The 26,771-nt window shown below is 40.3% G+C and overlaps 1 protein-coding gene across 3 annotated transcripts in view; it reads left to right on the top strand.

Annotated features, from left to right (window-relative positions):
* Positions 1 to 276: 276 nt before the first annotated feature.
* TRIM24 (tripartite motif containing 24) overlaps positions 277 to 26,771 on the top strand; it is a 114,860-nt gene continuing 88,365 nt past the window's right edge. For 2 of the 3 annotated variants that reach the window (XM_086395347.1, XM_086395346.1), the window contains exon 1: positions 277 to 1,710. In XM_086395347.1, the coding sequence (XP_086251473.1) occupies positions 1,347 to 1,710 (364 nt within the window). In that variant the 5' untranslated portion in view covers positions 277 to 1,346. Of the gene's footprint in view, positions 2,441 to 26,771 lie in introns of all 3 variants that reach the window. The other variant, XM_086395348.1, reaches the window with a different exon arrangement.

The raw sequence follows: 26,771 nt of genomic DNA, 5'->3' as shown, positions 1-26,771 counted from the left end.
CTCTAACACAAGATCATTTCCATTTTAACAAAGCCTATTCTGACCCCATCCTACTCTCTGCAAAGGTGCAGCATCACTTCATGTATTCTTTAAAATGGCACTTCCACGTCATATGTGTACAGAGGCTTGTTTCCCCTACCCTATTTCTATACTTTTTTGTAAAGCTTGGCCATTTTTAAAGTGAAAATATTGTAACTTCTGATCAAAGTTTGTGTGTGTGAGGGGGGGTGGTGAGGGTTTGGAGAAATGAAAAAGAATATTTTAGAATTATTTGGATATCAGTATTGACATTTATTTCCATTTCTTGTAATGTCATATTTATGCAATAAAACACTCAGTCTTCGTTAATCCCTTGAAGAATAAATCAGTTTTATTCACCTAAAAAGCAAATCACTGACTTGATTTAAAAATTAATTTCACCTTTTTCATGGGCAAAACCTTTAAAATTTTCGGACTTTCAAAAGAACCTCCCCTCTTATCACAGAGATTAGTAAATCCAGGTGGCAAAATCCATGCTAATTCCACAATATCTTTTCTATACATTTTCCCTTTTTGAAAAATTCTTCCCTTTGCTCCCTCACTCGACTTCGTTATGCTTCGACCCTCCTTACCATATTTACTCCTCCTACTGGACCTCCGTCCGCAGTAGTAAATAGAGAGTTTTTCGAAGTAGTTAATTAACAGCTTCAGGTAGACACTGTGAAGCCCCGCCCCATAGGAGGAGCTAACACAGTTGGACCGAATTATGTGGTCGATGGTTAACAAATAAACGCTTAATCTTTTTAGGGGAGCTAAACACACACAAAGGGCCAATCAGAGGCCGTGGTTCCCGGAGCTCGGGGGGCGGGGCTGGGCAAGCGCCCTCCCACCTCCCAGCCTCCCGCCACGGCTGTCTGAGCCTCGCGGGCTTCGGGCAGGCCCCGCCCTCCGATCAGACGCGGCTGGATAGAACGGCTCTCTCCCTGCCTTCGCTTCGGTTGCTGGGAGAGGGAGGGCGGCGGCGGGGGCGTGGCCTGAGGTGGGGCTCGCGGGCCCCAGAGAAAGGCAGAGAGGCGAGGGCGGGCTGGGCGGATTCGACGAGCGCCGCGGCGGTTGGCGAAGCGAGCCGGGCGCAGCCTCCCCGATGCGAAGAGCAGTCCCCGCTGACAGATCCTCTTCTTCCGGCCGCGCCACCCGGGAGGCGGATCCCCGGGGCCTGAGGAGGCTTCCTCGGCCCGAGCCTCCGTCCCTCCCTCTCCTGCGGGTCACCGGAGCGGCCTAGGAGAAGGAGAAGGAGGTCTACCGGGGGCGGCGGCGGGCAGAGAACGCGCTCCCCCTTTCCCAGCGGCGGCGGCGGGGGCAGGACAATGGAGGTGGCTGTGGAGAAGGCGGCGACGGCGGCCGCGGCCGCTTCGGCGGCGGCCGCCGGGGGGCCCTCGGCGGCGCCGAGCGGGGAGAACGAGGCCGAGAGTCGTCAGGGCCCTGACTCGGAGCGCGGAGGGGAGGCGGCCCGGCTCAACCTGTTGGACACTTGCGCCGTGTGCCACCAGAACATCCAGAGCCGGGCCCCCAAGCTGCTGCCTTGCCTGCACTCCTTCTGCCAGCGCTGCCTGCCCGCGCCCCAGCGCTACCTCATGCTGCCTGCGCCCATGCTGGGCTCTGCCGAAACCCCGCCGCCCGTCCCCGCCCCCGGCTCGCCGGTCAGCGGCTCCTCGCCGTTCGCTACCCAAGGTGAGAGGCGGGAGGGTGGGGTGGGGTGAGGAGGCCGGCGCCCCGGGGCGGCGCGGCGACCCGCTGTCACGTCGTCGCCGCCCGGGGTGCTCGGCGGGGGAGGGGCGAGGAGGGTCTGTGCTGGCGGCGGTGACTTGCAGGGCTCGCGCGCTCTGCGGCGTCCGCGCGCCCCGCAAGCAACTTCCCCCGGCGCTGTGGACTTGGCCGAGCTGCTGCTCCCGCCCCCCCAGCCTCCTCCTCCGGGCTGCGTGGCCCGTGCAACCCGTACTTTTGAAAACCTCTGCGGGAGTGCGCTGTTGTCTATCTCCGGCCCTTTGCCGGCTGCATCTAGTTAACCGCTACCCTCTGCCTCCCCGCAGCTTTGTCCAGGTGATACTAATCATTTCGTCTGTACCCACGTTATTTGAGCTGGCGAGGGGAAGGGAGGGATGAAGATGAGGTGGTGGGGACTTTTATTTGGTTACATATCGGATTCTGGTTTTTTGTTTTGTCTTGCATGTTTTGGGTTATTTACCTTAATGAGCCATCAGTTCTCTCCGATGGGGACAAAGGAACTAAGAGACGGTGTTTGGTGGTGCGAGATTTTGTTTTGAGTCGGTAAATGGTAAAGACAAATAGAAAAAAGTGATTCGGAGTGCAGCATTTTCTTGGATTTTGTGGACAGCAGCTGGAAATGTTGAAGTTACTGTTCTTTGTGGTGTTTGTTACCGTATAATGAGACTTTTGACAGGTAGGTCCCATTGCTAATGTTAACAGGTTTTGAAACACAAAGTTGAAGTAAGCACACTAAATTGTTTGTGGTAGAATAATTGAGGTTTTAAACGTTTACATGGCTAATATTTGAGCAACTCTGTTTAAAAAAGACAAAGTAACCGGAAATAATTCTGTTTTACATACACTGCCTTTTAAAAAGGGACTAGTTGATGTAGTTAGAGAAAAATTGCTAATTAAATAATTGAGCGAGGTCAAAGAACACATGAAATTGATGCTTTTAAATAGGTTGCAGTGTTAGACTCTTGATTTATTTATGTGTTAGGAACAGTGTCTAGTTGAGAGAGTTTTCCATGGGTCTGGCTGTTTGTGCAGAGCTTGCCAGGGGAGGTACTGACTGCCTGCTCTTTGTTTCTGTTTTTAAAGGATGTTCGTATAAGGAAAAACCTTGGATGGTAGAGACAGTGTCTACCATCAGAGCAAAGAGGAACCATGCATATGGTACAATAGTAACAGATCAGTGTCTCCCGGGGTAGAAGGCAGGCCTGCTTATTGCCCATCATAAAAGGTTAGGGTTCCCTAAACTTGGGCTTCCTCTCCTGCAACACAGCCCATTGCTTGCGTTGCTTAAGCAAGTGTCAACTGACCCTCTTCACCTTGCCAGGTGAAAACCGGGGCTCTGGGAACCAGTGCTAAAGTGTTGATGCTTTGGCTTATGTTATTACTGGAAGTAATAATAAATTGCCCTTTGTCTCTGATTCACCAGTCTCATGCCTTCTCCCAGCTTCCATGGTAAGCTAATACTTTGTTAGTTTGCAAGTACCGTAAAAATCTCAGATCCTTCACCCTAATTTGCTCTTGACATGGCCCACCTGTTGGAAAGTTAATTTTACTTCTTAATTTTTAGACACATTTAAGGGTTTCTTTTATTTATATTTTAAATGTTTAAAATGGACAGTAGCCAATTAGGATCTGAATTCTGCATAATTCTAGAATTAAAGATGTATTGTGTTCCAGGGCATGACATTTAGATCTGAATGAATGAGAACATGAGTAATAAAAGCTCTGATCCTCAATTCTGAGGCAAGTTTGCAATTATAAAGTTCTCAAACTGTTGCAGTCTCCAGATATTTTTTATCTTTGTGTTTGTATTGTAAGCCAGAGTTCAGAAAAGCTTTTAAATTGGAAGGTAATGTTTTCATTTTTTTTATACTGAGGAAGATGTTTTTTTACCAACGATACTTCTGCATATATCTCTAAAGAAAAAAAGTTAGGATTATCTTCAATAAATTAAAAATACGATGTTGAGTCTTAATAACTTGAATATTTTCTCCCTTCCTCTCTCCTTGCAGATTTATTCTAATATTAGCTGTAACAAAAGTTAATAGTTTATTTCAGAACCACAGTTAACCCTTAAGCAGCACAGTTTGAACTGCAAGCGTGCACTAATACACAGATTTTTTTCAATAGAAATACTAGAGTAGTACATGATTTGTCATGGGTTGAATCCAAGGATGCAGAACTGGGAGGGGGAAGGTCAACAGTAAGTTATATTCGAATTTTCAACTGCACAAGTGTCAGCACCCCTAACCCCCCAGCTTGTTCAAGGATCAACTGTAAATAAGGTTCATTATCTCTGTTCTTCTTCTCCTAATGAACTTGTGGGGACAGGCATCAAAGGTCAAACTACAGTCCTGTCAGGAGCTAACCAAGTAACAGATGGGGAACTAGAAGGCTTGGGTAAAATAATAGGAAATGGTGGGAGAGAAAGGAAGGGAGCAAACTCTACTTAGCTCCAGCAGGTTGTCTTGTGATAGAGCAGGGCCAGGCTTGGAGGATCTTTAATTTTTAATGAGAAGTCTGAGGTCTGGAGGAATGTAACATTTCTCTAGTATTAGATATTGGCAAGTAATTAACACATACTCAGTGTGGACCCTTTCTGTAGGCCAAACAAAACTAGTTTTGTTGAGGCCATATGTGTTACAGTTACACTCAGATTTAGATCTAGTCAAAGCTATGGTTTTTCCAGTAGTCATGTGTGGATGTGAGAGTTGGACTATAAAGAAAGCATAAAGATTTAGATAGGGGTTTTCAAATTTTCACTTTACTAGAATCACCTGATATGCTTGTTGCAAATAAGTTTTCTAGACCTCTTACCCCAGAGAGCTCAGTATGTCATAGCTTTATTTCAGAGTTCTAGATAATCATAAACCCAAGTGGTTGGGTTTTATTTTGTTTTTGTGTGGTGTGTGTGTGTGTGTGTGTTTTAGTTCAAGCTGTATTATTCTAAAGTACAGTTGCTCAAAGAGGATTCGTTAGAAAATGAAGACCAAATTCAAAAGTGTAGTGTTCTCAACACCATCAAACCTAGTTTCTCTTTCTGTTAAGTGCTTTTTGGTGCTCCTTTTGTTATCCTAAATGAACTTTATAGAAAGTGTTTTCTAACTTTTTTTTTTTTTTACAAAAATCGACATAATGGTTTGATTGTTGTAAAGAAGAAACAAAGCTAATTTGTAACAACAAAGATACAGTTTTTGTAAATGCTTAGACACATTTCATGTTTGGTCAGCAAGCCCATATTGAGAACATTGTTTCAATTTTGTATGGCTACCAGTTAGAAAATGAGTGACCACAAGACTTTTATTTTCTTAGTATGCAGTAATGTCCAGGAAAGGGGGAAGAGCTTGGAAAATATTTTCTTTAGATACATTATGGTACATGAAGTCAGGAGACAAACTGATCTTAAATGTTATAATGTTGTGAAATGTTACAATGTTATGCAATATTTTATAGTGTGGATATTACTGTTCAGCCAAAGAGTAGCAGGCTCTAAGAGCTATTTTTAAAGAAGACTGAGCACACTTTTGAAAGGGGTCACTTTAGTTGTCAAAGGGAGAGTAAAATATGAGTCCATCAGTTCTCTTTATTAACTGGCAGTCTGTAACACTTAACCATCAATTCTGGGAGCTGATTTTTTTGTGAAGTTTGCTCTGAAATATTTTATGATAATATTCTTTAACATATTGAAAGTGGCATTTAAAATTTTTCATTTCCAATTGTTGCTTACACATTGAAATACAATTGACTTTTGTATGTTGATAATATCCCATTCTCTTGCTAAATTCAATTAAATCTAGTAGTTTTTTGTAGATTCCTTAGGAATTTCAACATAGACTATCACGTTGGTTGCAGGTAGTTTTACTTATTTCTTTTCATTTTTTTATAATTTATGACATTTTCTTCTCTTATACTAGCTAGGACTTCCAGTACCATATTGAAGAGAAGTTTAGTTCATTTCAGTATTAAATGAGAGATGACATTCTTTTTCTTATTCCTGATCTTAGGGATAAAACATTAAATTGGGCACTGTAACAGCGGGGGATGGAGAGGGTTGGATGAATTGAAACATATGCAGTAGCATTGAAATATACAATCTACCATACATAAAACAGCTGGTGGGAAGTTGCTGTATAACACAGGGAGCTCAACCCCATGCTCTTTGACAATCTAGAGAAGTGGAATGGAGGTTCAAGAGGGAGTGGGCATATATATACTTATGGCTGATTCACATTATTGTATGGCAGAATCTAACACGACATTGTAAAGCAATTATCCTCCAATTTAAAAAAAAAATTAAGTTGCTCACCATTAATATGTTAGCTTCTTTGTTTTTTATAATTGCCCATTATAAAAAACATTAATAGGTTTCCTTCTATTTCAAATGTCTTCAGGGTTTTTACCATGAATGAATGATTAATTTGGTCAAATGCATTTTCTATATTTATTAAAATGGTTATGTGGTGGATTTTGTTTTGTTTTTTTCCTGTTCTGTGGTGACTTACATTGATTTTCATATGTTAAACCAGTCTTGAATTCTTGGTCACAGTGTGTTGTTCTTTCTGTGCATTTCTAGATTTGACTTGCTAATACTTTAAAGATTTTTTTTTTTTCTTATATTCATGAGGAACATATGATTATCTTCTGTTCTTACCTAATTTTGGCATCAAGGTAATACCTCAAAATATAGTATAAGGTGTTGCCTCCATCTCTGTTTTCTGAGTTTTTGTATTACTGTTAATGCCTTCTTGAATATTTGACAGAATTCACTAATGAATCCACATGGGCTTGGAGTTTTCTTTATGGGGATGATTTTGATTAGGAATTCAGTGTCTTTAATAGAAATAGGGCTATCAGATTTTTTCTATTTCTTCTTGAATCCATTTCAGTAAATTGTGTGAATAAAAGTATATGATTTTGCTAATTGGTACATTTATTGGCATGAGTTTGATCGTAACATTCTTTTATCCTTTCAGTGTGTTCAGGAGCTGAATGATGTTTCAGCTTTTGACCAGTGGGTTGCCTAGAAGTGTGTTAAATTTGTAGATGTATGGGGGACTTTCTAGATAGCTTATTTCATTAGAGTGAAAAAAAAAAAAAATGCTCTGTAGGATTTAAATCTTTTGAAGTTTACAGTCAGCAAAAACAAGACCGGGAGCTGAGTGTGGCTCAGATCATGAACTCCTTATTACCAAATTCAGACTTAAATTGAAGAAAGTGGGGAAAACCACTAGACCATTCAGGTATGACCTAAATCAAATGCCTTATGATTATACAGTGGAAGTGAGAAATAGATTTAAGGGACTAGATCTGATAGAGTGCCTGATGAACTATGGATGGAGGTTCATGACATTGTATAGGAGACAGGGATCAAGACCATCCCCAAGGAAAAGAAAAGCAAAAAATCAAAATGGCTGTCTGAGGAGGCCTTACAAATAGCTGTGAAAAGAAGAGAAGCAAAAAGCAAAGGAGAAAAGGAAAGATATAAGCATCTGAATGCAGAGTTCCAAAGAATAGCAAGGAGAGAGAAGAAAGCCTTCCTCAGCGATCAATACAAAGAAATAGAGGAAAACAATAGAATGGGAAAGACTAGAGATCTCTTCAAGAAAATTAGAGATACCAAGGGACCATTTCATGCAAAGATGGGCTCATCCAGTAAAGGACAGAAATGGTATGGACCTAACAGAAGCAGAAGATATTAAAAAGAGGTGGCAAGAATACACAGAAGAACTGTACAAAAAAGATCTTCACGACCCAGATAATCATGATGGTGTGATCTCTCACCTAGAGCCAGACATCCTGGAATGTGAAGTGAACTAGGCCTTAGAAAGGATCACTATGAACAAAGCTAGTGGAGGTGATGGAATTCCAGTTGAGCTATTTCAAATCCTGGAAGATGATGCTGTGAGAGTGCCGCACTCAATATGCCAGCAAATTTGGAAAACTCAGCAGTGGCCACAGGACTGGAAAAGGTCAGTTTTCATTCCAATCCCAAAGAAAGGCAATGCCAAAGAATTTCAAACTATACTGCACAATTGCACTCATCTCACATGCTAGTAAAGTAATGCTTAAAATTCTGCAAGCCAGGCTTCAGCAGTACATGAACCATGAACTTCCAGATGTTTAAGCTGGTTTTAGAAAAGGCAGAGGAACCAGAGATCAAATTGCCAACATCTGCTGGATCATGGAAAAAGCAAGAGAGTTCCAGAAAGACATCCATTTCTGCTTTATTGACTATGCCAAAGCCTTTGACTGTGTGGATCACAATAAACTGGAAAATTCTGAAAGAGATGGGAATACCAGACCACCTGACCTGCCTTTTGAGAAACCTATATGCAGATCAGGAAGCAACAGTTAGAACTAGACATAGAACAACAGACTTGTTCCAAATAGGAAAAGGAGGCCGTCAAGGCTTTTTTTTGTCACCCTGCTTATTTAACTTGTATGCGGAGTACATCATGAGAAACACTGGGCTGGAGGAAGCACAAGCTGGAATCAAGATTGCCTGGAGAAATATCAGTAACCTCAGATATGCAGATGATACCACTCTTATGGCAGAAAGTGAAAAGGAACTAAAAAGCCTGTTGATGAAAGTGAAAAAGGAGAGTTAAAAAGTTGGCTTAAAGGTCAACATTCAGAACACTAAAATCATGGCATCTGGTCCCATCACTTCATGGGAAATAGATGGGAAAACAGTGGAAACAGTCAGACTTTGTTTTTGGGGGCCCCAAAATCACTGCAGATGGTGATTGCGGCCATGAAATTAAAAGACACTTAGTCTTTGGAAGCAAAGTTATGACCAACCTTGATAGCATATTGAAAAGCAGAGATATTACTTTCCCAACAAAGGTCCGTCTAGTCAAGGCTATGGTTTTTCCAGTGGTCCTGTATGTATGTGAGCGTTGGACTGTGAAAAAAGCTGAGCGCCGAAGAATTGATGCTTTTCAACTGTGGTGTTGGAGAAGACTCTTAAGAGTCCCTTGGACTGCAAGGAGATCCAACCAGTCCATTCTAAAGGAGATCAGTCCTCCAGTACTTTGGCCAGAAACTCCAGTACTTTGGCCACCTCATGCAAAGTTGACTCATTGGAAAAGACCCTGATGCTGGGAGGGATTGGGGGCAGGAGGAGAAGGGGACGACAGAGGATGAGATGGCTGGATGGCATCACCAACTCGATGGACATGAGTTTGAGTGAACTCTGGGAGTTGGTGATGGACAGGGAGGCCTGGCGTGCTGTGATTTATGGGGTTGCAAAGAGTCGGATACGACTGAGCAACTGAACTGAGACATTTTATGTCCTAGTGTATCATCTGTTTTGATGAATGTGCAGTTAAAGAATTAAATTCTCCATTTGCTGAGAGTAGTGTTCTGTAAATGTTAATTAGGTCAAATTGGTTGATAGTGTAAAAATATGTTATTTTTTTTTTGTTTTTTGTCAGGTTTTTGTTTTTGTTTTTCTGCTTGTTCTATCAGTTATGGAAAAATGTTAAAATCTTCAATCATGATTGCTGATTTATCACTTAATTCCTTTTTTCTAGTTAGTTTCTGTTACAGGTATTTAGAAGCTTTGTCTTACTGATGGATTCCCTGCCCTAACAATACGAAATGCTCTTCTTTATTTTTCATACTCTTTCATGATGCCTGTTGTTGTTTAGTTGCTCAGTCATGTCTTATTCTTTGTGACTGCACGGACTGCACACACCAAGCTTCCTTGTCCGTCCCATCTCCCAGAACTTGCTCAAAGTCATATCCATCGAGTTGGTGATGCCATCCAACCATCTCATCCTCTGTCGTCTCCTTCTCCTCCTGCCCTCAATCTTTCCCAGCATCAGGGCCTTTTCTAATGAGTCAGCTCTTCATTTCAGGTGGCCAAAATACTGGAGCTTCAGCTTCAGCATCAGTCATCCTTCCAATGAAAATTCAGGGTTGATTTCCCTTAGGATTGACTAGTTTGACCTCTTTGCAGTCCATGGAACTCTCAAGAGTCTTCTCCAACAGTACAGTTGAAAAGCATCAGTTCTTCAGCGCTCAGCTTTCTTTACCGACAATTCTCACATCCATACATGAATACTGGAAAAACCATAGTTTTGACTAAACGGACCTTTGTCGGCAAAGTGATGTCTCTGCTTTTTAATATGCTGTCTAGGTTTGTCATAGCTTTTCTTCCAAGGAGCAAGCATTCTTTTAATTTCATGACTGCAGTCACCATCTGCAGTGATTTTGGAGTCCAAGAAAATCAAGTCTATTACTGTTTCCACTGTTTCCCCATCTATTTGCCATGAAGTGATGGGACCGGATGCCATGATCTTAGTTTTCTGAATGTTGAGCTTTAAGCCAACATTTTCACTCTCCTCTTTCACTTTCCTCAAGAGGCTCTTTAGTTCTTCTTCACTTTCTGCCATAAGGGTGGTGTCATCTGCATATCTGAGGTTATTGATATTTCTCCCTGCAATCTTGATTCCATCTTGTGCTTCATCCAGTCCAGCATTTCACATGATGTACTCTGCATAGAAGTTAAATAAGCAAGGTGACAATATACAGCCTTGATGTACTCCTGTTATCTTATTATAGCTATCAGTTTTCTTATCTTTGTGTTTAAATTGTGTATTTTTTTCATCCTTTTTTAACATTTATATTCTCTTATAAATGATTGTCTTGCTTTTAATCCAAGTTGTAAAATTTTACTTTTAATCGTTTAATGTATTTACATTTTAAGTTGTTATTATTATGATCCAGTTTAAGATGGCCATCTTTCTCTTCATTTTCTCTATTCCCTGTGGGCCTCTAGTATATATTCTCCTCTCTCAATCCCTTAGGAGCTGCTCTCTGGTAAACTTCTGTAAGTCTCACCCTGCACATGCATGGTAGCCTTCAGCCAAAGATTCAGAGAAACCCTTCATAGACTGCCGGTACCCTTCCTCTGTGCAGTTCCCTTCTCTCGAGTGCTTACCTATTTCACCACCCAAATTTTCCTCAGGATTCTAATCTGTGTCCTCCTTAGGCTCTAGTTCCCTGCACCACAGCCAGAATATAGTTCCCAGGTGGTAGAGAATCAAGATATTATAGGGGCTCACTTCCTGAGTTTTCCCTTTTTCAGGCATCACTGGCATCCATTTCTGTTGTTCAGCGCCAGAAAACAGTGAACTTCGTATGTATTCTTCCCAGTTACACATAGTTGTTCATGTCAGACAAGCTTGTCCTGCTATTAGTTACTCTGTCCCGATTGAAAGTGGATGTCAGAAGACCATTTTTTAATCACATTGCTTTTTTCCCCCTCTACTCAAATGTGGTAATCAGCAAACTTTGGTCCTTAGATCGCCAGACTTTTCCCTTTAATTTGAAGACTGCACCAGTTTAAACTGTCACATAGATGCACACATCTCTTGTATCTTCCTATAACCTTGATCCCTTTCTCAAATTTTACTTGTGTATTTTCAAGTATATACTAGACCAGTAGTCTCTAAAATGGAATGTGTGCCATATTATGAAATAAAATACCTACTGAGGAGAGAGAAAACATTAGAACTTATTTGCATAAATTTAATTTGGAAGTACTTGGTTGTATAGATTGTTGTGGTCTCATGAATAAGCATGCCATGGTTGGCTTATTGGTACTTGGCTGCATTGCACATACCATATCCTGCAAAGAAGTCGGGGTTGCTGCAAGCCCAAAAGGTACCTTTGTGTGAGTTAGCAATAAGGCTTTTCTAGGCATATGTTGCACCTGGGGGATACATGGCTTAGCAAGTGGTATGTCTATAATCGTCATTTGCCCTTTTAAATTAGGCAGTCCCTGGTGCTGTATCTGAATCTTCCCTTGTCTACCCACCAAATTTAGTTCTGCTTAGAGCCCTGGAAGATTGAGACTTAGATTGAGACCTGGGAATCTTTCATAAAAGCAAAAGACAAAAACAAAACTATACACAGCTGTCTTAGAGGTGATGAGATTTCTCTACTGCAGACCCTATTGTGTTTTGTTTTTTTTTTCTCCTGCAAATTGTAACACAATTTACATGTGCTCGGATAAGTTTATGGACTTAAACTGTCAAAGATTGAAGGTCATGGTAGGCCATTACCAGGATCCTGGTGTACAACCCTCTAATCTCCATTCCTAGGGAAGTTCCATATGGATATGGAACTACTCAAAGTCCCGTGGTCTCCAGAGTCTTAAAAGTCCCTAAATTTTAAGATGTAGGGCACATGTGCCATAGCTATAAAAAGTGATTCTAAGGTCAATTCATCTTTGAAAAATGAGGCAAGAATATACAGTGGAGAAGTCTCCTCAATAGGTAATGCTGGAAAAACTGGACAACTACATGTAAATGAATCAGATTAAAACATTCTCTGACTCCGTATACAAAAATAAACACAAAATGGATTGAAGACCTACATATAAGGCTGGATACTGTAAAACTCCTAAAGGAAAACATTAGGAAGAACACTATTTGACATAAGTCATAGCAGTATTTTTTGCATGTCTTCTAGAGTAATGGGAATAAAACAAAAATAAGCAAATGGGACCTAATTAAATTTAAAATATTTTGCACAGTAAAGGAAACCATAAACAAGCAAACTAGTAACCTAAGGAATGGGGTAAAATATTTGCAAACAATGTGATTGACAAGGGATTAATTTCTAGAATACATAAGCAGCTCATATAGCTCAATAAAAAAAAATAAAAAACTCAAAAATGGACAGAAGACCTAAAGACATTTCTCCAAAGAAGACATCCAGATGGCCAACAAGTACATGGAAAGATGCTCAACATGGCTAAATATCAGAGAAATGCAAATAACAATCACAATGAGGTATCACTTATTGCTGAATGGCCATCATCAAAGAGTCTACAAATAATAAATGCTGGAGAGGATATAGTAAAAAGGGAACCCTCTTTCTCTGGTGGGGAGAATGTAAATTGGTGTAGCCACTGTGGAGAAGAATATGGAGGTTCCATAAACTAAAAATAGAAATACCATATAATCCTACACCTATATTTGGAAAAGGTGAAAACTCTGTAATTTGAAAAGATACATGCACTCCAGTGTTCATGGCAGCGCTGTTTACGTTAGCCAAGACATGGGAGCAACCTAAGTGTCCATTGACAGAGGACTGGATAAAGAAGATGTGAATGGAATGGAATATTAGTTCAGTTCAGTCACTCAGTCATGTCCGACTCTTTGTGACCCCATGGACTGCAGCAGGCCAGACTTCCCTGTCCATCACCAACTCCTGGAGCTTACTCAAACTCATGTCCATCAAGTCAGTGATGCCATCCAACCATCTCATCCTCTGTCGTCCCCTTCTCCTCCCACTTTCGATCTTTCCCAGCTTATTACTCAGCCACAAAAAAACAATGAAATAATGTCATTTGTAGCAACACGGATGGACCTTGAGGTTATACAAAGTAAGTCAGTCGGAGAAAGACAAATGCCATATATAATTTTTATGTGTAATCTTAAAAAAAAAAGGTAGATGAACTTATTTATAAAACAGAAATAGATTCACAGATATAGAACAAACTTACCGTTACCAAAGAGGTGAGAATGAGGGGGGATAAATTAGGAGTTTGGGATTTAACAGATACACACTACTATTTCTAAAATAGATAAACAACAAGGTTTTACGGTATAGAACAAGAACTATTCTTAATTTCCTATAATGATGATGATGGAAAGGAATCTGAAAAGGAATATATATATATTTTTTTATATATACACTCCAGTATTCTTGTCTGGGAAATCCCATGGACAGAGGAGTCTAGCAGGCTCTAGTCCATGGGGTCACAAAGAGTCGGACATGACTGAACAACTAACACTTTCATATATATATATATGTATATAAAAAACACTGAATCACTTTGGTGTATTCCTGAAACTAACACAATGTTGTAAATCAACTATACTTCGTTCAATTACAAGATGATAAATTCTTTAAAAAAAAAAAAAAGTGATCCCCAATTCCAATTAAAATTGTAGAGTTAGTTCCAGTTCAATCTATAATCAAGATTGGGTACTGTTGACTTGCTTCTTCCCCAGTGACAGAAAGCTGAGCTCTGAGAAATCAGGACTGCTCATATTTGATGATGTCTTCAATGTTTTGTAGCGGGATAGATACTTGTTGTTCTTGACACCTGAATATGCAATCAGTGGTGAGTTAGCTGGCGAGGAGATCCACGTTGTGTAGAAACTATAAGCGTTACTGCCTGGTTGCTGCCTTATTTTGTGTTTAATTTTATCAGGTGTGTGGAGTTGATGGCATCATGAGTTTTCCCACCATGCTTAAATTGTTTGAAATCTCATTTTTAGCTATCTTAAAGATAACATTAATTTTGCAAGTATAACATTAGAATAGCCGAACTGACACATTTTAGGTTCTTCATCAGTCTTATTAGGAAGTTAACAGTAGTGACTATCTAGGTCTAACAAGAAGGGGACCTGAAAGTTTGAAAATTAATAAAAAGATTCTTTGAAATTGACGTTTATTATTTTAATGATGAACTACGCCTTAAGTGTATATTACATCTTGGACCATTAGTCCATAACGGTATGAAGCTTCCGTGATTAGCAATATATTTAAGAGTATTTCATTCTTTAAAAATATCTTATATTTTTGTGATTTATTATGTACAAGGTATAGTAGTTTTTGGAGAAGGCAGTGGCACACCACTCCAGTACTCTTGCCTGGAAAATCCATGGACGGAGGAGCCTGGTAGTCTGCAGTACATGGGGTCGCAAAGAGTCGGACGTGACTGAGCGACTTCACTTTCACTTTTCTCTTTCATGCATTGGAGAAGGAGATGGCAATCCACTCCAGTATTCTTGCCTGGAGAATCCCAGGGACAGCAGAGCCTGGTGGGCTGCCGTCTATGGGATCACACAGAGTCGGACACGACTGAAGTGACTTAGCAGCAGCAGCAGCATAGTAGTTTTTAGCATATATACATAATAAATATGTAGGGTGCTTATTCAAATATTTGTGTTTAAAACAATGCACGAACATGACTATTAGCTGAATTATCTCAATGTTTTTGCATGTTTATCTAGTCTTTAAAAACATTTTTCACATTCTCTTTAAAGTTGCAGAACAATCCTATCCCTCAAAGAATTTGTTTTGATTTCCTTTAATAAAAATAGTTCATAGGTATTCATATTATGGTACAACAAAATTTAAAAGAAGTTCTTAAATAGTATTCAATCAGTTAGTTCAGTTGATCAGTCGTGTCCAACTCTTTGCGACCCCATGAAACGCAGCATGCCAGCCCTCCCTGTCCATCACCAACTCCCAGAGTTCACCCAGACTCACGTCCATCGGGTCAGTGATGCCATCCAGCCATCTCATCCTCTGTCGTCCCCTTCTCCTCCTGCCCCCAATCCCTCCCAGCATCAGAGTCTTTGCCAGTGAGTCAGCTCTTCGCATGAGGTGGCCAAAGTACTGGAGTTTCAGCTTTAGCATCATTCCTTCCAAAGAAATCCCAGGGCTGATCTCCTTCAGAATGGACTAGTTGGATCTCCTTGCAGTCCAGAGTCTTCTCCAATACCACAGTTCAAAAGCATCAATTCTTCGGCACTCAGCTCTCTTCACAGTCCAACTCTCACATCCATACATGACCACAGGGAAAACCATAGCCTTGACTAGACGGACCTTTGTTGGCAAAGTAATGTCTCTGCTTTTGAATATGCTATCTAGGTTGGTCGTAACTTTCCTTCCAAAGAGTAAGCGTCTTTTAATTTCATGGCTGCAGTCACCATCTGCAGTGATTTTGGAGCCCCCAAAAATAAAGTCTGACACTGTTTCCACTATTTCCCCATCTATTTGCCATGAAGTGATGGGACTGGATGCCATAATGTTAGTTTTCTGAATGTTGAGCTTTAAGCCAGCTTTTTCACTCCACTTTCACTTTCATCAAGAGGCTTTTTGGTTCCTCTGCACTTTCTGCCATAAGGGTGGTGTCATCTGCATATCTGAGGTTATTGATATTTCTCCTGGCAATTTTCATTCCAGCTTGTACTTCCTCCAGCCCAGTGTTTCTCATGATGAACACTGTGTATAAGTTAAATAAGCAGGGTGACAATATACAGCCTTGACGTACTCCTTTTTAATACTTAATTCTTAATAGGAGTTCTTAATAGAAATTCTTAAATACAAGTCATAATTACCAGAATATTTATTTTGATATTGAATGGATAAGCTCCCTGTGATCTCTTACCTATATATCCTCATCACTAAGCTTAGCCAGGAAGAGAGCCTAAAGCACTTGATATTTTTAGTGTCTGTCTCTATACTGATGTATGTTGATTTATATTTCTTCCTCTCATCAAACTTCTAGACTGGTCCTGTCGTTCAAGTTCTCGTCCCACTTCCCTGACCCTTCCTTGTTGATCTGCTTGCTGTCTTCTGTTTCTTCTTCTGCTCTTAGAAAATAGAGTGTGGAGTACACCTAGGATCAGCCTTTAGGAATTCTTATGGCTAACAACTACTGGGCTTCCCTTGTGGCTCCGCTGGTAAACAGTCTGCCTGCAATGCGGGAGACCTGGGTTCCATCCCTGGGTTGGAAAGATCCCCTGAAGAAGGGAAAGGCTATCCACTCCAATATCTGGCTCAGATCATAAACTCCTTATTCCCAAATTCAGATTTAAATTGAAGAAAGTAGGGACAACCACTGGACCATTCAGGTATGACCTAAATCAAATCCCTTATGATTATACAGGTGAAGTGAGAAATAGATTTAAGGGACTAGATCTGATAGAGTGCCTGAAGAACTATGGACAGAGGTTTGTGACATTGCACAGGACACTGGGATCAAGACCATCCCCAAGGAAAAGAAAAGCAAAAAATCAAAATGGCTGTCTGAGGAGGCCTTACAAATAGCTGTGAAAAGAAGAGAAAAGGAAAGATACACCCATTTGAATGCAGAGTTCCAAATAATAACAAGGAGAGAGAAGAAAGCCTTCCTCAGTGATCACTGCAAAGAAATAGAGGAAAACAATAGAATGGGAAAGACTAGATCTCTTCAAGAAAATTAGAGATACCAAGGGACCATTTCATGCAAAGATGGGCCCAATAAAGGACAGAGATGGTATGGACCTAACAGAAGCAGAAGATACTAAGAAGAGGTGGCAAGAATACACAGAAGAACTGTACAAAAAAGATCTTCATGACCAAGATAATCACAATGGTGTGATCACTCAGCTAGGGCCAGACATCCTGGAATGCGAACTCAAGTGGGCCTTAGGAAGCATCACTATGAACAAAGCTACTGGAGGTGATGGAATTCCAATTGAGCTATTTCAAGTCCTAAAAGATGATGCTGTGAAAGTGCTGCACTCAATATGCCAGCAAATTTGGAAAACTCAGCAGTGGCCACAGGACTGGAAAAGGTCAGGTTTCATTCCAATCCCAAAGAAAGGCAATGCCAAAGAATGCTCAAACTACCTCACAATTGTACTCATCTCACACGCTAGTAAAGTAATGCTCAAAATTTTCCAAGCCAGGCTTCAGCAATACACGAACCGTGAACTTCCAGATGTTCAGGCTGGTTTTAGAAAAGGCAAAGGAACCAGAGATCAAACTGCCAACATTTGCTGGATCATCAAAAAAGCAAGAGAGTTCCAGAAACACATCTATTTCTGCTTTATTGACTATGCCAAAGTCTTTGACTGTGTGGATCACAATAAACTGTAGACAATTCTGAAAGAGATGGGAATACCAGACCACCTGACCTGCCTCTTGAGAAATCTGTATGCACATCAGGAAGCAACAGTTAGAACTGGACATGGAACAACAGACTGGTTCCACATAGGAAAAGGAGGCCGTCAAGGATGTATATTGTCACCCTGCTTATTTAACTTATATGCAGAGTACATCATGAGAAATGCTGGGCTAGAAGAAGCACAAGCTGGAATCAAGATGGCTGGGAGAAATATAAATAACCTCATATATGCAGATGATACCACCCTTATGGCAGAAAGTGAAGAACTAAAGAGCCTCTTGATAAAAGTGAAAGAGGAGAGTGAAAAAGTTGGCTTAAAGCTCAACATTCAGAAAAGATCACGGCATCCAGTCCTATCACTTAATGGCAAATAGATGGGGAAACAGTGGCTGACTTTATTTTGGGGGGCTCCAAAATCACTGCAGATGGTGACTGAAGCCATGAAATTAAAAGATGCTTGCTCCTTGGAAGAAAAGTTATGACCAATCTAGACAGCATATTAAAAAGCAGAGACATTCTTTGCCAAAAAAGATCCATCTAGTCACAGCAATGGTTTTTCCAGTAATCATTTATGGATGTGAGAGTTGGACAGTAAAGAAAGCTGAGTACCAAAGAGTTGATGCTTTTGAATTGTGGTGTTGGAGCAAACTCTTGAGAGTCCCTTGGACTGCAAGCAGATCCAACCATTTCATCCTAAAGGAGATCAGTCCAGAGTATTCACTGGAAAGACTGATGTTGAAGCTGAAACTCCAATACTTTGGCCACCAGGTGGCCAATACTTCGGCCACCTGACTCATTTGAAAAGACTCTGATGCTGGGAAAGACTGAGGGCAGGAAGAGAAGGGGATGACAGAGGATGAGATGGTTGGATGGCATCACTGACTCAATGGACATTAGTTTGGGTAAATTCCCGTAGTTGGTGATGGACAGGGAGGCCTGGCGTGCTGCGGTCCATGGAGTCGTAAAGAGTTGGTAATGACCAAGCGACTGAACTGAACAACTACTAGATAAGGATGAACCTGCAAAGGAGACAGACAAGAAGTAGGAGAAAACCAGAAAAATGTAGCATCATCAAAGTGAAAGAAAGAAAGCATTAACAAAGGCAGCAGTGGTTCATATTGGCAAGCTGCTGCAAGGGCTAGTAAGAGAGGCCAAGAGGATTTTAGGGTTAGAAATGTGGAGGTCTTGCAAAAGTATGTTTTGGTAGAGAGGTAAAGGGAAAACCATGTTAGAGTGAGTAGGAGGTAAAGAGACATAGATGGAAAATTTACCAACTTTGTAAAAAGAAAAAAGTTTACTTCTGGGTGAGAGAGGAAAGGGATAAGGCAATTCCTGGGAAGAAAAAAGGAATTGAGGAATATTTTTTCTTTTTGTAAGTCGGAAAGACGTAAACATGTTTGTTTATTGTTTACACAATATTTAAAGGTTACTCTCCATTTTACAGTTATTACAAAATACTAGCTATAGTTCCTGTGTTGTGCAATACTATCTTATACCCAGCATTTGTACCTCCTCCCCCTTATCCTTATATTGACACACACACACACACTGGTAACCCTAGTTTGTTCTTTGTATCTGTACTGGCTATAGTTCCTGTTTTGTGCAATACTATCTTATACCCAGCAGTTTGTACCTCCTCCCCCTTATCCTTATATTGACACCTACACACACACACACACACACACACACACACACACACACACACACACACGTAACCCTAGTTTGTTCTTTGTATCTGTGAACCTGCTTCTTTTTTGTTTTCTGCACTAGTTTATTGTATTTTTTTAGATTCCACATAGGTAAGTGATATCATGCAGTATTTGTCTCTCTCTGACTTACTTCACTTAGCCTAACGCCTTCCAAGTCCATCCATGGTGGTGCAAATGACAGAATTTTGTTTTTTTTATGGCTGAGTAGTTTTCCTGTGTGTGTGTGTACACACATACATCGTCTTTATCCAGCTATCTGTTGATGGACACTTAGGTTGCTTCTGTATCTTGGCAATTATAAATAATGCTTCTGTGAACATTGGAGTGCATATATCTTTTTTGAATTAGCATTTTTGTTCTTTTCAGATACATACTAGGAGTGGGATTGCTGGGTCATATTGTAGATCTATTTTGGGATCCACTCAAGTGAGCTACTGAACATACAAAAGAAGAGATCTGTGACTGTGTGAGGCATCTGAGAAGGCAGAGTAGAATTGATCCAAGGCATAGGTGGAGACATTGGTGACTAGATAGGAGAAGATACATTTTCTTTATCGTGAACAGGAGAGAAGGCAAGAAAAGGCATAAATATAGAAGGTTTCTCTGTGTGTCCTCAAAGTGGATGGTGTTTCCTAGTAAAATGTATTATGATTACAGATCATGTTTGCTGCTAAAGATCAAAATTATAGTGATACTGAAACTGGTTCTCATGTGATGTAGCCACAGAGTGTAGTCCGTACCTGAGTTCACAGCTCTTGTAAGGAAAAAAAATTCCTTTACTGAGTTGAGGAGATAATAGAGACCACTTGAGACTTGCAGCAAGGAAGTTTTTTGAAAAGGAGCAGAGACTTCTGACATAGATATCAGAAGCGGGTAGAGAGAGTACCCACTTTGTTAATTTGAGCAGAACATTATATACTCTTCAGTTGGCTGCTAAAAATAAAAAGAATACCTCAAGGTTGTAAAAGTTCCACCAGACCCCTTCCCAAGGCATACATCCTGAGATAACTTCAGTACAAAAGATTAGCCTGTTTACAACTCATACATAGGAAACTTCTCTTATAAATATAGGAAAACAACATAATATGAGTTATGGAATCTACTGTGGTTTTACACCTTTCTAAGATGTTATATAAGAAAAAAAGACAACAAGTCTCTGAATAACAGATCTAAAGAAATGGAGATAGCATTGTACCTTAGTCTTAAAGTAGAGACATAATGAAACCTATTTCTACAAATAAAACAGAATGTTATGTAAAAAAACCAGAATTACAAAATTTAGAAATGAGATGACTGTGATACAGAAGTCATGAAAAGAAAAACTGGGAGTTAAGGAATAAAATTAGAAGTATTTCAGAAATTAAAACAGAAAGTTCTTGAATAGACACTCTTGTCCTTGTGCTCAGTCCCACAATTGAGTCTGACTCTTTGTGAATACATGGACTGTAGCGCACCAGGCTCCTCTGTCCGTGGAATTCTCCAGGCAAGAATACTGGAGTCGGTTGCCATTTCCTCCCCAGGGGATCCTCCCTACCCAGGGATCAAACCCATGTCTCCTGCATCTCCTTCATGGGCAGATGAATTCTTTACCAGTGAGCCACTTGGGAAGCCAAGACAATCTAGAAACTACCATAAAAGAAGTAAAGGGTAGAAAAAGATGAAAACAAATCAAACAAGTAGAGAATGAAATCAAAGAAATTCATAGAGAAAAAGACAAGAAGATCTTCTATTCTCATACCAATAAGTATATGAACATTTATAATTGTTGTTCAGTTGCTGAGTCATATCCAGCTCTTTGCAACCCCATGGACCACAGGTTTCCCTGTACCTGAAGAGTACTAAAATAAAGGAACAGGAAAAAAAAAAATTACATTCCAAGAAAATGTCATTGAAAGTATGATAAACATCTACATTGAAAGGGCTTACCATGTACCCACAGCCACCACTGAAACATGTTCCAGGGTTTTAAAGAAAACATTTTGGACATCTATACAAAAAGACTACATCACTTATAATGCAAAGAGTGTCAGATTATCATTGGACTCCAACATCAACATTAGAGTCCAGAAGACTGTAAAGATTTTGAGATTTTCACAGGAAGAAAAGGTGAGAAAAATGATATCCAAGATGACTCAGAGTTAAAGAAATCTGCCTGCCAATGTAGAGACTATATCCAACCAACTGATTTTCAAGCATAAAGGCTACGTGTAAGAACTTAGCGAGTATTGTCCTTACATCCCTTTACTAAAGATACCAGATTTTGCTGTGTTTTCTTTATTTCTCATGTCAGTATCAGTTCAGTCCAGTTGGTCAGTCATGTCCAACTCTTTGCAACCCCATGGACTGCAGCACACCAGGCTTCCCTGTCCATCACCAACTCCCGGAGCTTGCTCAAACTCATGCCCATTGAGTCAGTGATGCCATCCAACCATCTCATCCTCTGTCGTCCCCTTCTCCTCCTGCCTTCAATCTTTCCCGGCACCAGGGTCTTTTCAAAGGAGTCAGTTCTTCTGACTCCAAAGCATTGGAGTTTGAGCTTCACCATCAGTCCTTCCAATGAACACCTAGGACTTATCTCCTTTAGGATGGACTGATTGGATCTCCTTGCAGTCCAAGGGACTCTCAAGAGTCTTCTCCAACACCACAGTTCAAAAGCATCAATTCTTCGGTGCTCAGCTTTCTCTATAGTCCAATTCTCGTATCCATACATGACTAGTGGAAAAACCATAGCTTTGACTAGACAGAACTTTGTCAGCAAAGTAATGTCTCTGCTTTTAAATAGGCTGTCTAGGATGATCATAGCTTTTCTTCCAAGGAGCAAGCATCTTTTAATTTCATGGCTGCAGTCACCATCTGCAGTGATTTTGGAGCCCACCAAAATAAAGTCTCTCACCATGTCCGGTTCTAACTATTGCTTCTTGACCTGCATCCAGATTTCTCAGGAGACAGGTCAGGTGGTCTGGTATTCCCATCTCTTTCAGAATTTTCCACAGTTTGTTGTGATCCACACAGTCTGAGGCTTTGGTGTAGTAAATAAACCAGAAGTAGATGTTTTTTTGGAATTCTCTTGCTTTTTCTGTGATCCAACAGATGTTGGCAATTTGATCTCTGGTTCCTCTGCCTTTTCTAAATCCAACTTGAACATCTGGAAGTTCACGGTTCACATATTGTTGAAGTCTGGCTTGGAGAATTTTGAGCATTACTTTACTAGCGTGTGAGATGAGTGCAATGGTACAGTAGTTTGAGCATTCTTTGGCATTGCCTTCTTTGGAATTGGAATGAAACCTGACCTTTTCCAGTCCTGTGGCCACTGCTGAGTTTTCCAAATTTGCTGGCATGTTGAGCACGGCACTCTCACAGCATCGTCTTTTAGGATTTGAAATAGCTCAAATTGAATTCCATCACCTCCAGTAGCTTTGTTCATAGTGATGCTTCCTAAGGCCCACTTGACTTCACATTCCAGGATGTCTGGCTCTAGGTGAGTGATCACACCATCGTGGTTGTCTGGGTCACAAAGATCTTTTTTGTACAGCTCTTCTGTGTATTCTTGTCACCTCTTCTTAGTATCTTCTGCTTCTGTTAGGTCCATACCATCTCTGTCCTTTATTGGGCCCATCTTTGCATGAAATGTTCCCTTGGTATCTAATTTTCTTAAAGAGATCTCTAGTCTTTCCCTTTTCTATTGCAGTGATCACTGAAGAAGGCTTTCCTTGCTATTCTTTGGAACTCTGCATTCAAATGGTTATATCTTTCCTTTTTTCCTTTGCCTTTAGTTTCTCTTCTGATTATTATTAGTTTTGGTCAAACAAGTTTACTCATTTGTTTAAGGTGAATGCTTTTCTTCACCCAAAAGATTTTGTTTTTTCTCCCTTTTGTAGTTAATACTTCCTTTGAGTTTGGGGATCTGTGAATACTCAGTTCCCCAAATCCTTAGATGGACATGCACTGCTAACTCATGCTTTTATCAGTTGTTAATGTGATGTTGCAAAATGGTAGTTTTTTTATATCATTCCATGCTTATTTGTTAATAATTTACTACTTCAGTGACATTTTACTGCTTCAGTGACATTTTCCTTTCTCATTTATTTATCATTATTAGGGGCTTCTCTAATTTTTTATTTAATATATTAAAATCCATTTCTTTTTTTTTTAATTTTAATAATCATATTGTTCCCATTTGGGTAGTACAGACCCCTTCAAGTTGACTTGTTGTTTGACACAGCCTTGTTGATTTTTGAGCTTTACTTTCTGACAAAGAGTTTCTAGATTTGTCTCATACTTTTTCTATATCAGCCTTAGTTATTTCCCCAAGGATCCTTGATTCCTTATTTTGATGAAGTCCAATTTATCTTATTTTCTTTTGTGCTGTATCTAAGATATATTTACTTACCACCAATGTTTTCTCCTTGAAGTTTCTTTTATGTTTTACATTCAGGTCAATGATCTATTTTCAGTTAATGTTGATATGTGGTATAAAGCATAGATCCAAGTTCATCTTACATATGGATATTTTAAATTTTCCACCACTGCTGTTGAAAAGGCTGTTCTTTTGTGCTCTGCCTTTGTCAAGTGTCAGTGATCCATGCATGTCTGGGTTTATTTCTGGCCTCTCTGTTCTATTCCATTGATCTATTTGTCTGTTTTTATGCCAGTACTATGCTGTTGAGTGTGTATATTACTTTCAAAAGATCTTATGCCAAAAAACAACAGGGAAGATATTCTGCAGGAAATTCTTATGTCTAACTGTAGAACTGAATTTAATATTAATAACAGGGAGAAGTGGTGACAAAGTAGTATGTACTTGTTTGTTACATGCTCTAACAAGGTAGACATAATACAATTATTCAAGAACTTAAAGAATATAGTTCATGTAAATCTGTCCTGAGGAAGTTATTAGAGAATAAATTTCAAGCAACCAAGAAATGATTTTATAGGCTCATTGATTGCCTTATAGAAATTCACCAGGGCATCAAAGAATATTACTTTAAATAAATACTGGGGGATTCAGTGCAGAGATTATATGAGAGGGAAAAAGAGCTAATTTCTATATTATACTAGGGAATCAATAGACAGTATTTATGAAAGGACTAAGGTTATATAAAGGTATTTATATAAAAAGGACCATTAGGACAAAAACCCAAACTGTTCCTTAGATACTAAAAGAAATATACTAGGTCACTTCAGTCGTGTCCGAATCTGTGCAACCCCAACTCCTCTGTCCATGGGGTTCTCCAGGCAAGAATACTGGAGTGGGTTGCCATTTCCTTCTCCAGGGTATCTTCCCAACCCAGGGATCGAACCCGTGTCTCTTATGTCTTCTGCTTTGGCAGGCAGGTTTTTTTTTTTTTCACCACTAGAGCCATCTGAGAGGCCTCAAAAGAAGTATGGAAGGGGAAAAAAAGAACAAAGGAAATAAACACAGTGAAATAATTTAGTCTGTCTCTCTATGACAGAATTGAGACCATATCAGGCATATCATTAAATTAGCTTAACTGGCTTCTTAAGAGAAACATATTTTGAAGTTAATTTACATAACAGAATCTACCCCTGTAATGTATGCAAAAGAATAAGAGGTTAGACAAATATATGCCAGACAAATCAAAGAAGACAGGGGTCACTATTTTGACGTTGGACAAAGTAGAACTCAAACTAGAAATTCACTGAAGAGGTAACATAAGGCTACAAGCCGCAAGTCTTAATGAAAATATATTATTGGACAGATTGATATTAATGACAATTTTGATGATTTTTTTTTTAAGTTTCAGGAGAGTCAGTAAGTGCCGGAGTCCAGCTCCAGCAGCCAGGGAATCAGCCTGAAGGGGTGAGCAGTGTCGGCCAGGGATGATGTAGCCTCTGACTCTAAGTAGGGGACTACATGTTTATTTCAAGCTTCAGGTTTTCTTTTATACTTTGACAAAAGCATTAGGTCAGAGGTTTTACATTTTTAGTTTCCCCCACCCAGATTTATTGTCTCCAGAAATCATTGTTGCCCTACAGACAGAGTTGCTGCTTCAGTGATTCTTTACTATTATCTACTTCCTCTTCTGTGTCCTATACTTAACTATGATTACATTGTAACTCATGCCACATTCCTCAGTTTCTTATCTTTCTTATCTTTCTAAATCCTGTTTGCCCCTAGCATCCTAAGCTCACTATCTCCTAAAAAGGCTTCTGCTGCTGCTAAGTCACTTCAGTCGTGTCTGACTCTGTGCGACCCCATAGACGGCAGCCCACCAGGCTCCCATTCCTGGGATTCTCTAGGCAAGAATATGGAGTGAGTTGCCATTTCCTTCTCCAGTGCATGAAAGTGAAAAGTGAAAAGTGAAAGTGAAGTTGCACAGTCGTGTCCGATTCTTTGCGACCCCGTGGACTGTAGCCTACCAAGCTCCTCTGTCCATGGGATTTCCCAGGCAAGAGTACTGGAGTGGGTTGCCATTGCCTTCTCTGAAGGCTTCTAGCTATTCTTAATTAACCCTAAGCTCAGCAAACTTCTTTTTCCATAAACATTCCCCTCACAAACAGGTCTCAGATAATAATCCTTCCCATGGCCTCAAGCTGCGGCCTATGTGCTCATCCTGGAACATTCTTTGTAAAGATCCTTGAACAAATGTCAGTGGTTAACTTTGTGGATTATTTTCTGGGCACAACTGCAGAAGGCTTTGTGCTTTCTCATGCTCCTCTCAAGAAAAATAAGCACCTTGACATTATTTCCAGCCAACTCAACTGAAGAAAGGAAGAAACAAGTCAGAATCACAAGAGCTAACCCCTTCATCCCGGGACTGTGCCTGCGGGATGAGGAGAGGGAGTTGGGGCCATACCTCCACTTTGTCAGTAATGCCTAACTCGGCTCCCAACAAGTAAGAATTAGAGCATATTAATAAAAGAAGACTTAAAAATCTCAGTTGAAGATGGGTCAAGTGACCAGAAATGTTATTAGGTTACTGGGAACTAAAAAGCCTCTTGATGAAAGTGCAAGAGGAGAGTGAAAAAGTTGGCTTAAAGCTCAGCATTCAGAAAACTAACATCATGGTCCCATCACTTCATGGGAAATAGATGGGGAAACAGTGTCAGACTTTATTTTTGGGGGCTCCAAAATCACTGCAGATGGTGACTGCAGCCATGAAATTAAAAGACGCTTACTCCTTAGAAGGAAAGTTATGACCAACCCAGATAGCATATTCAAAAGCAGAGACATTACTTTGCCAACAAAGGTCCATCTAGTCAAGGCTATAGTTTTTCCATTGGTCATGTATGGATGTGAGAGTTGGACTGTGAAGAAAGCTGAGTGCTGAAGAATTGATGCTTTTGAATGTGGTGTTGGAGAAGACTCTTGAGAGTCCCTTGGACTGCAAGGAAATCCAACCAGTCCATCCTAAAGGAGATCAGTCCTAGGTGTTCACTGGAAGGACTGATGCTAAAGCTTAAACTCCAGTACTTTGGCCACCTCATGTGAAGAGTTGCCTCATTGGAAAAGACTCTAATGCTTGGAGGGGTTGGGGGCAGGAGGAGAAGGGGACCACAGAAGATGAGATGGCTGGATGGCATCACTGACTCGATGGACATGAGTTTGAGTAAACTCCGGGAGTTGGTAATGG

The sequence above is a fragment of the Bos grunniens genome, chromosome 4 (genome assembly GCF_055505025.1).
Source record: "Bos grunniens cultivar Pamir isolate PY7600 chromosome 4, Bosgru_T2T1.0, whole genome shotgun sequence".
NCBI classification, from domain to species: Eukaryota; Metazoa; Chordata; class Mammalia; order Artiodactyla; family Bovidae; genus Bos; species Bos grunniens.
The sequence above is the reverse complement of the archived record's forward strand: the minus strand, read 5'-3'. Positions and strand labels throughout refer to the sequence as shown.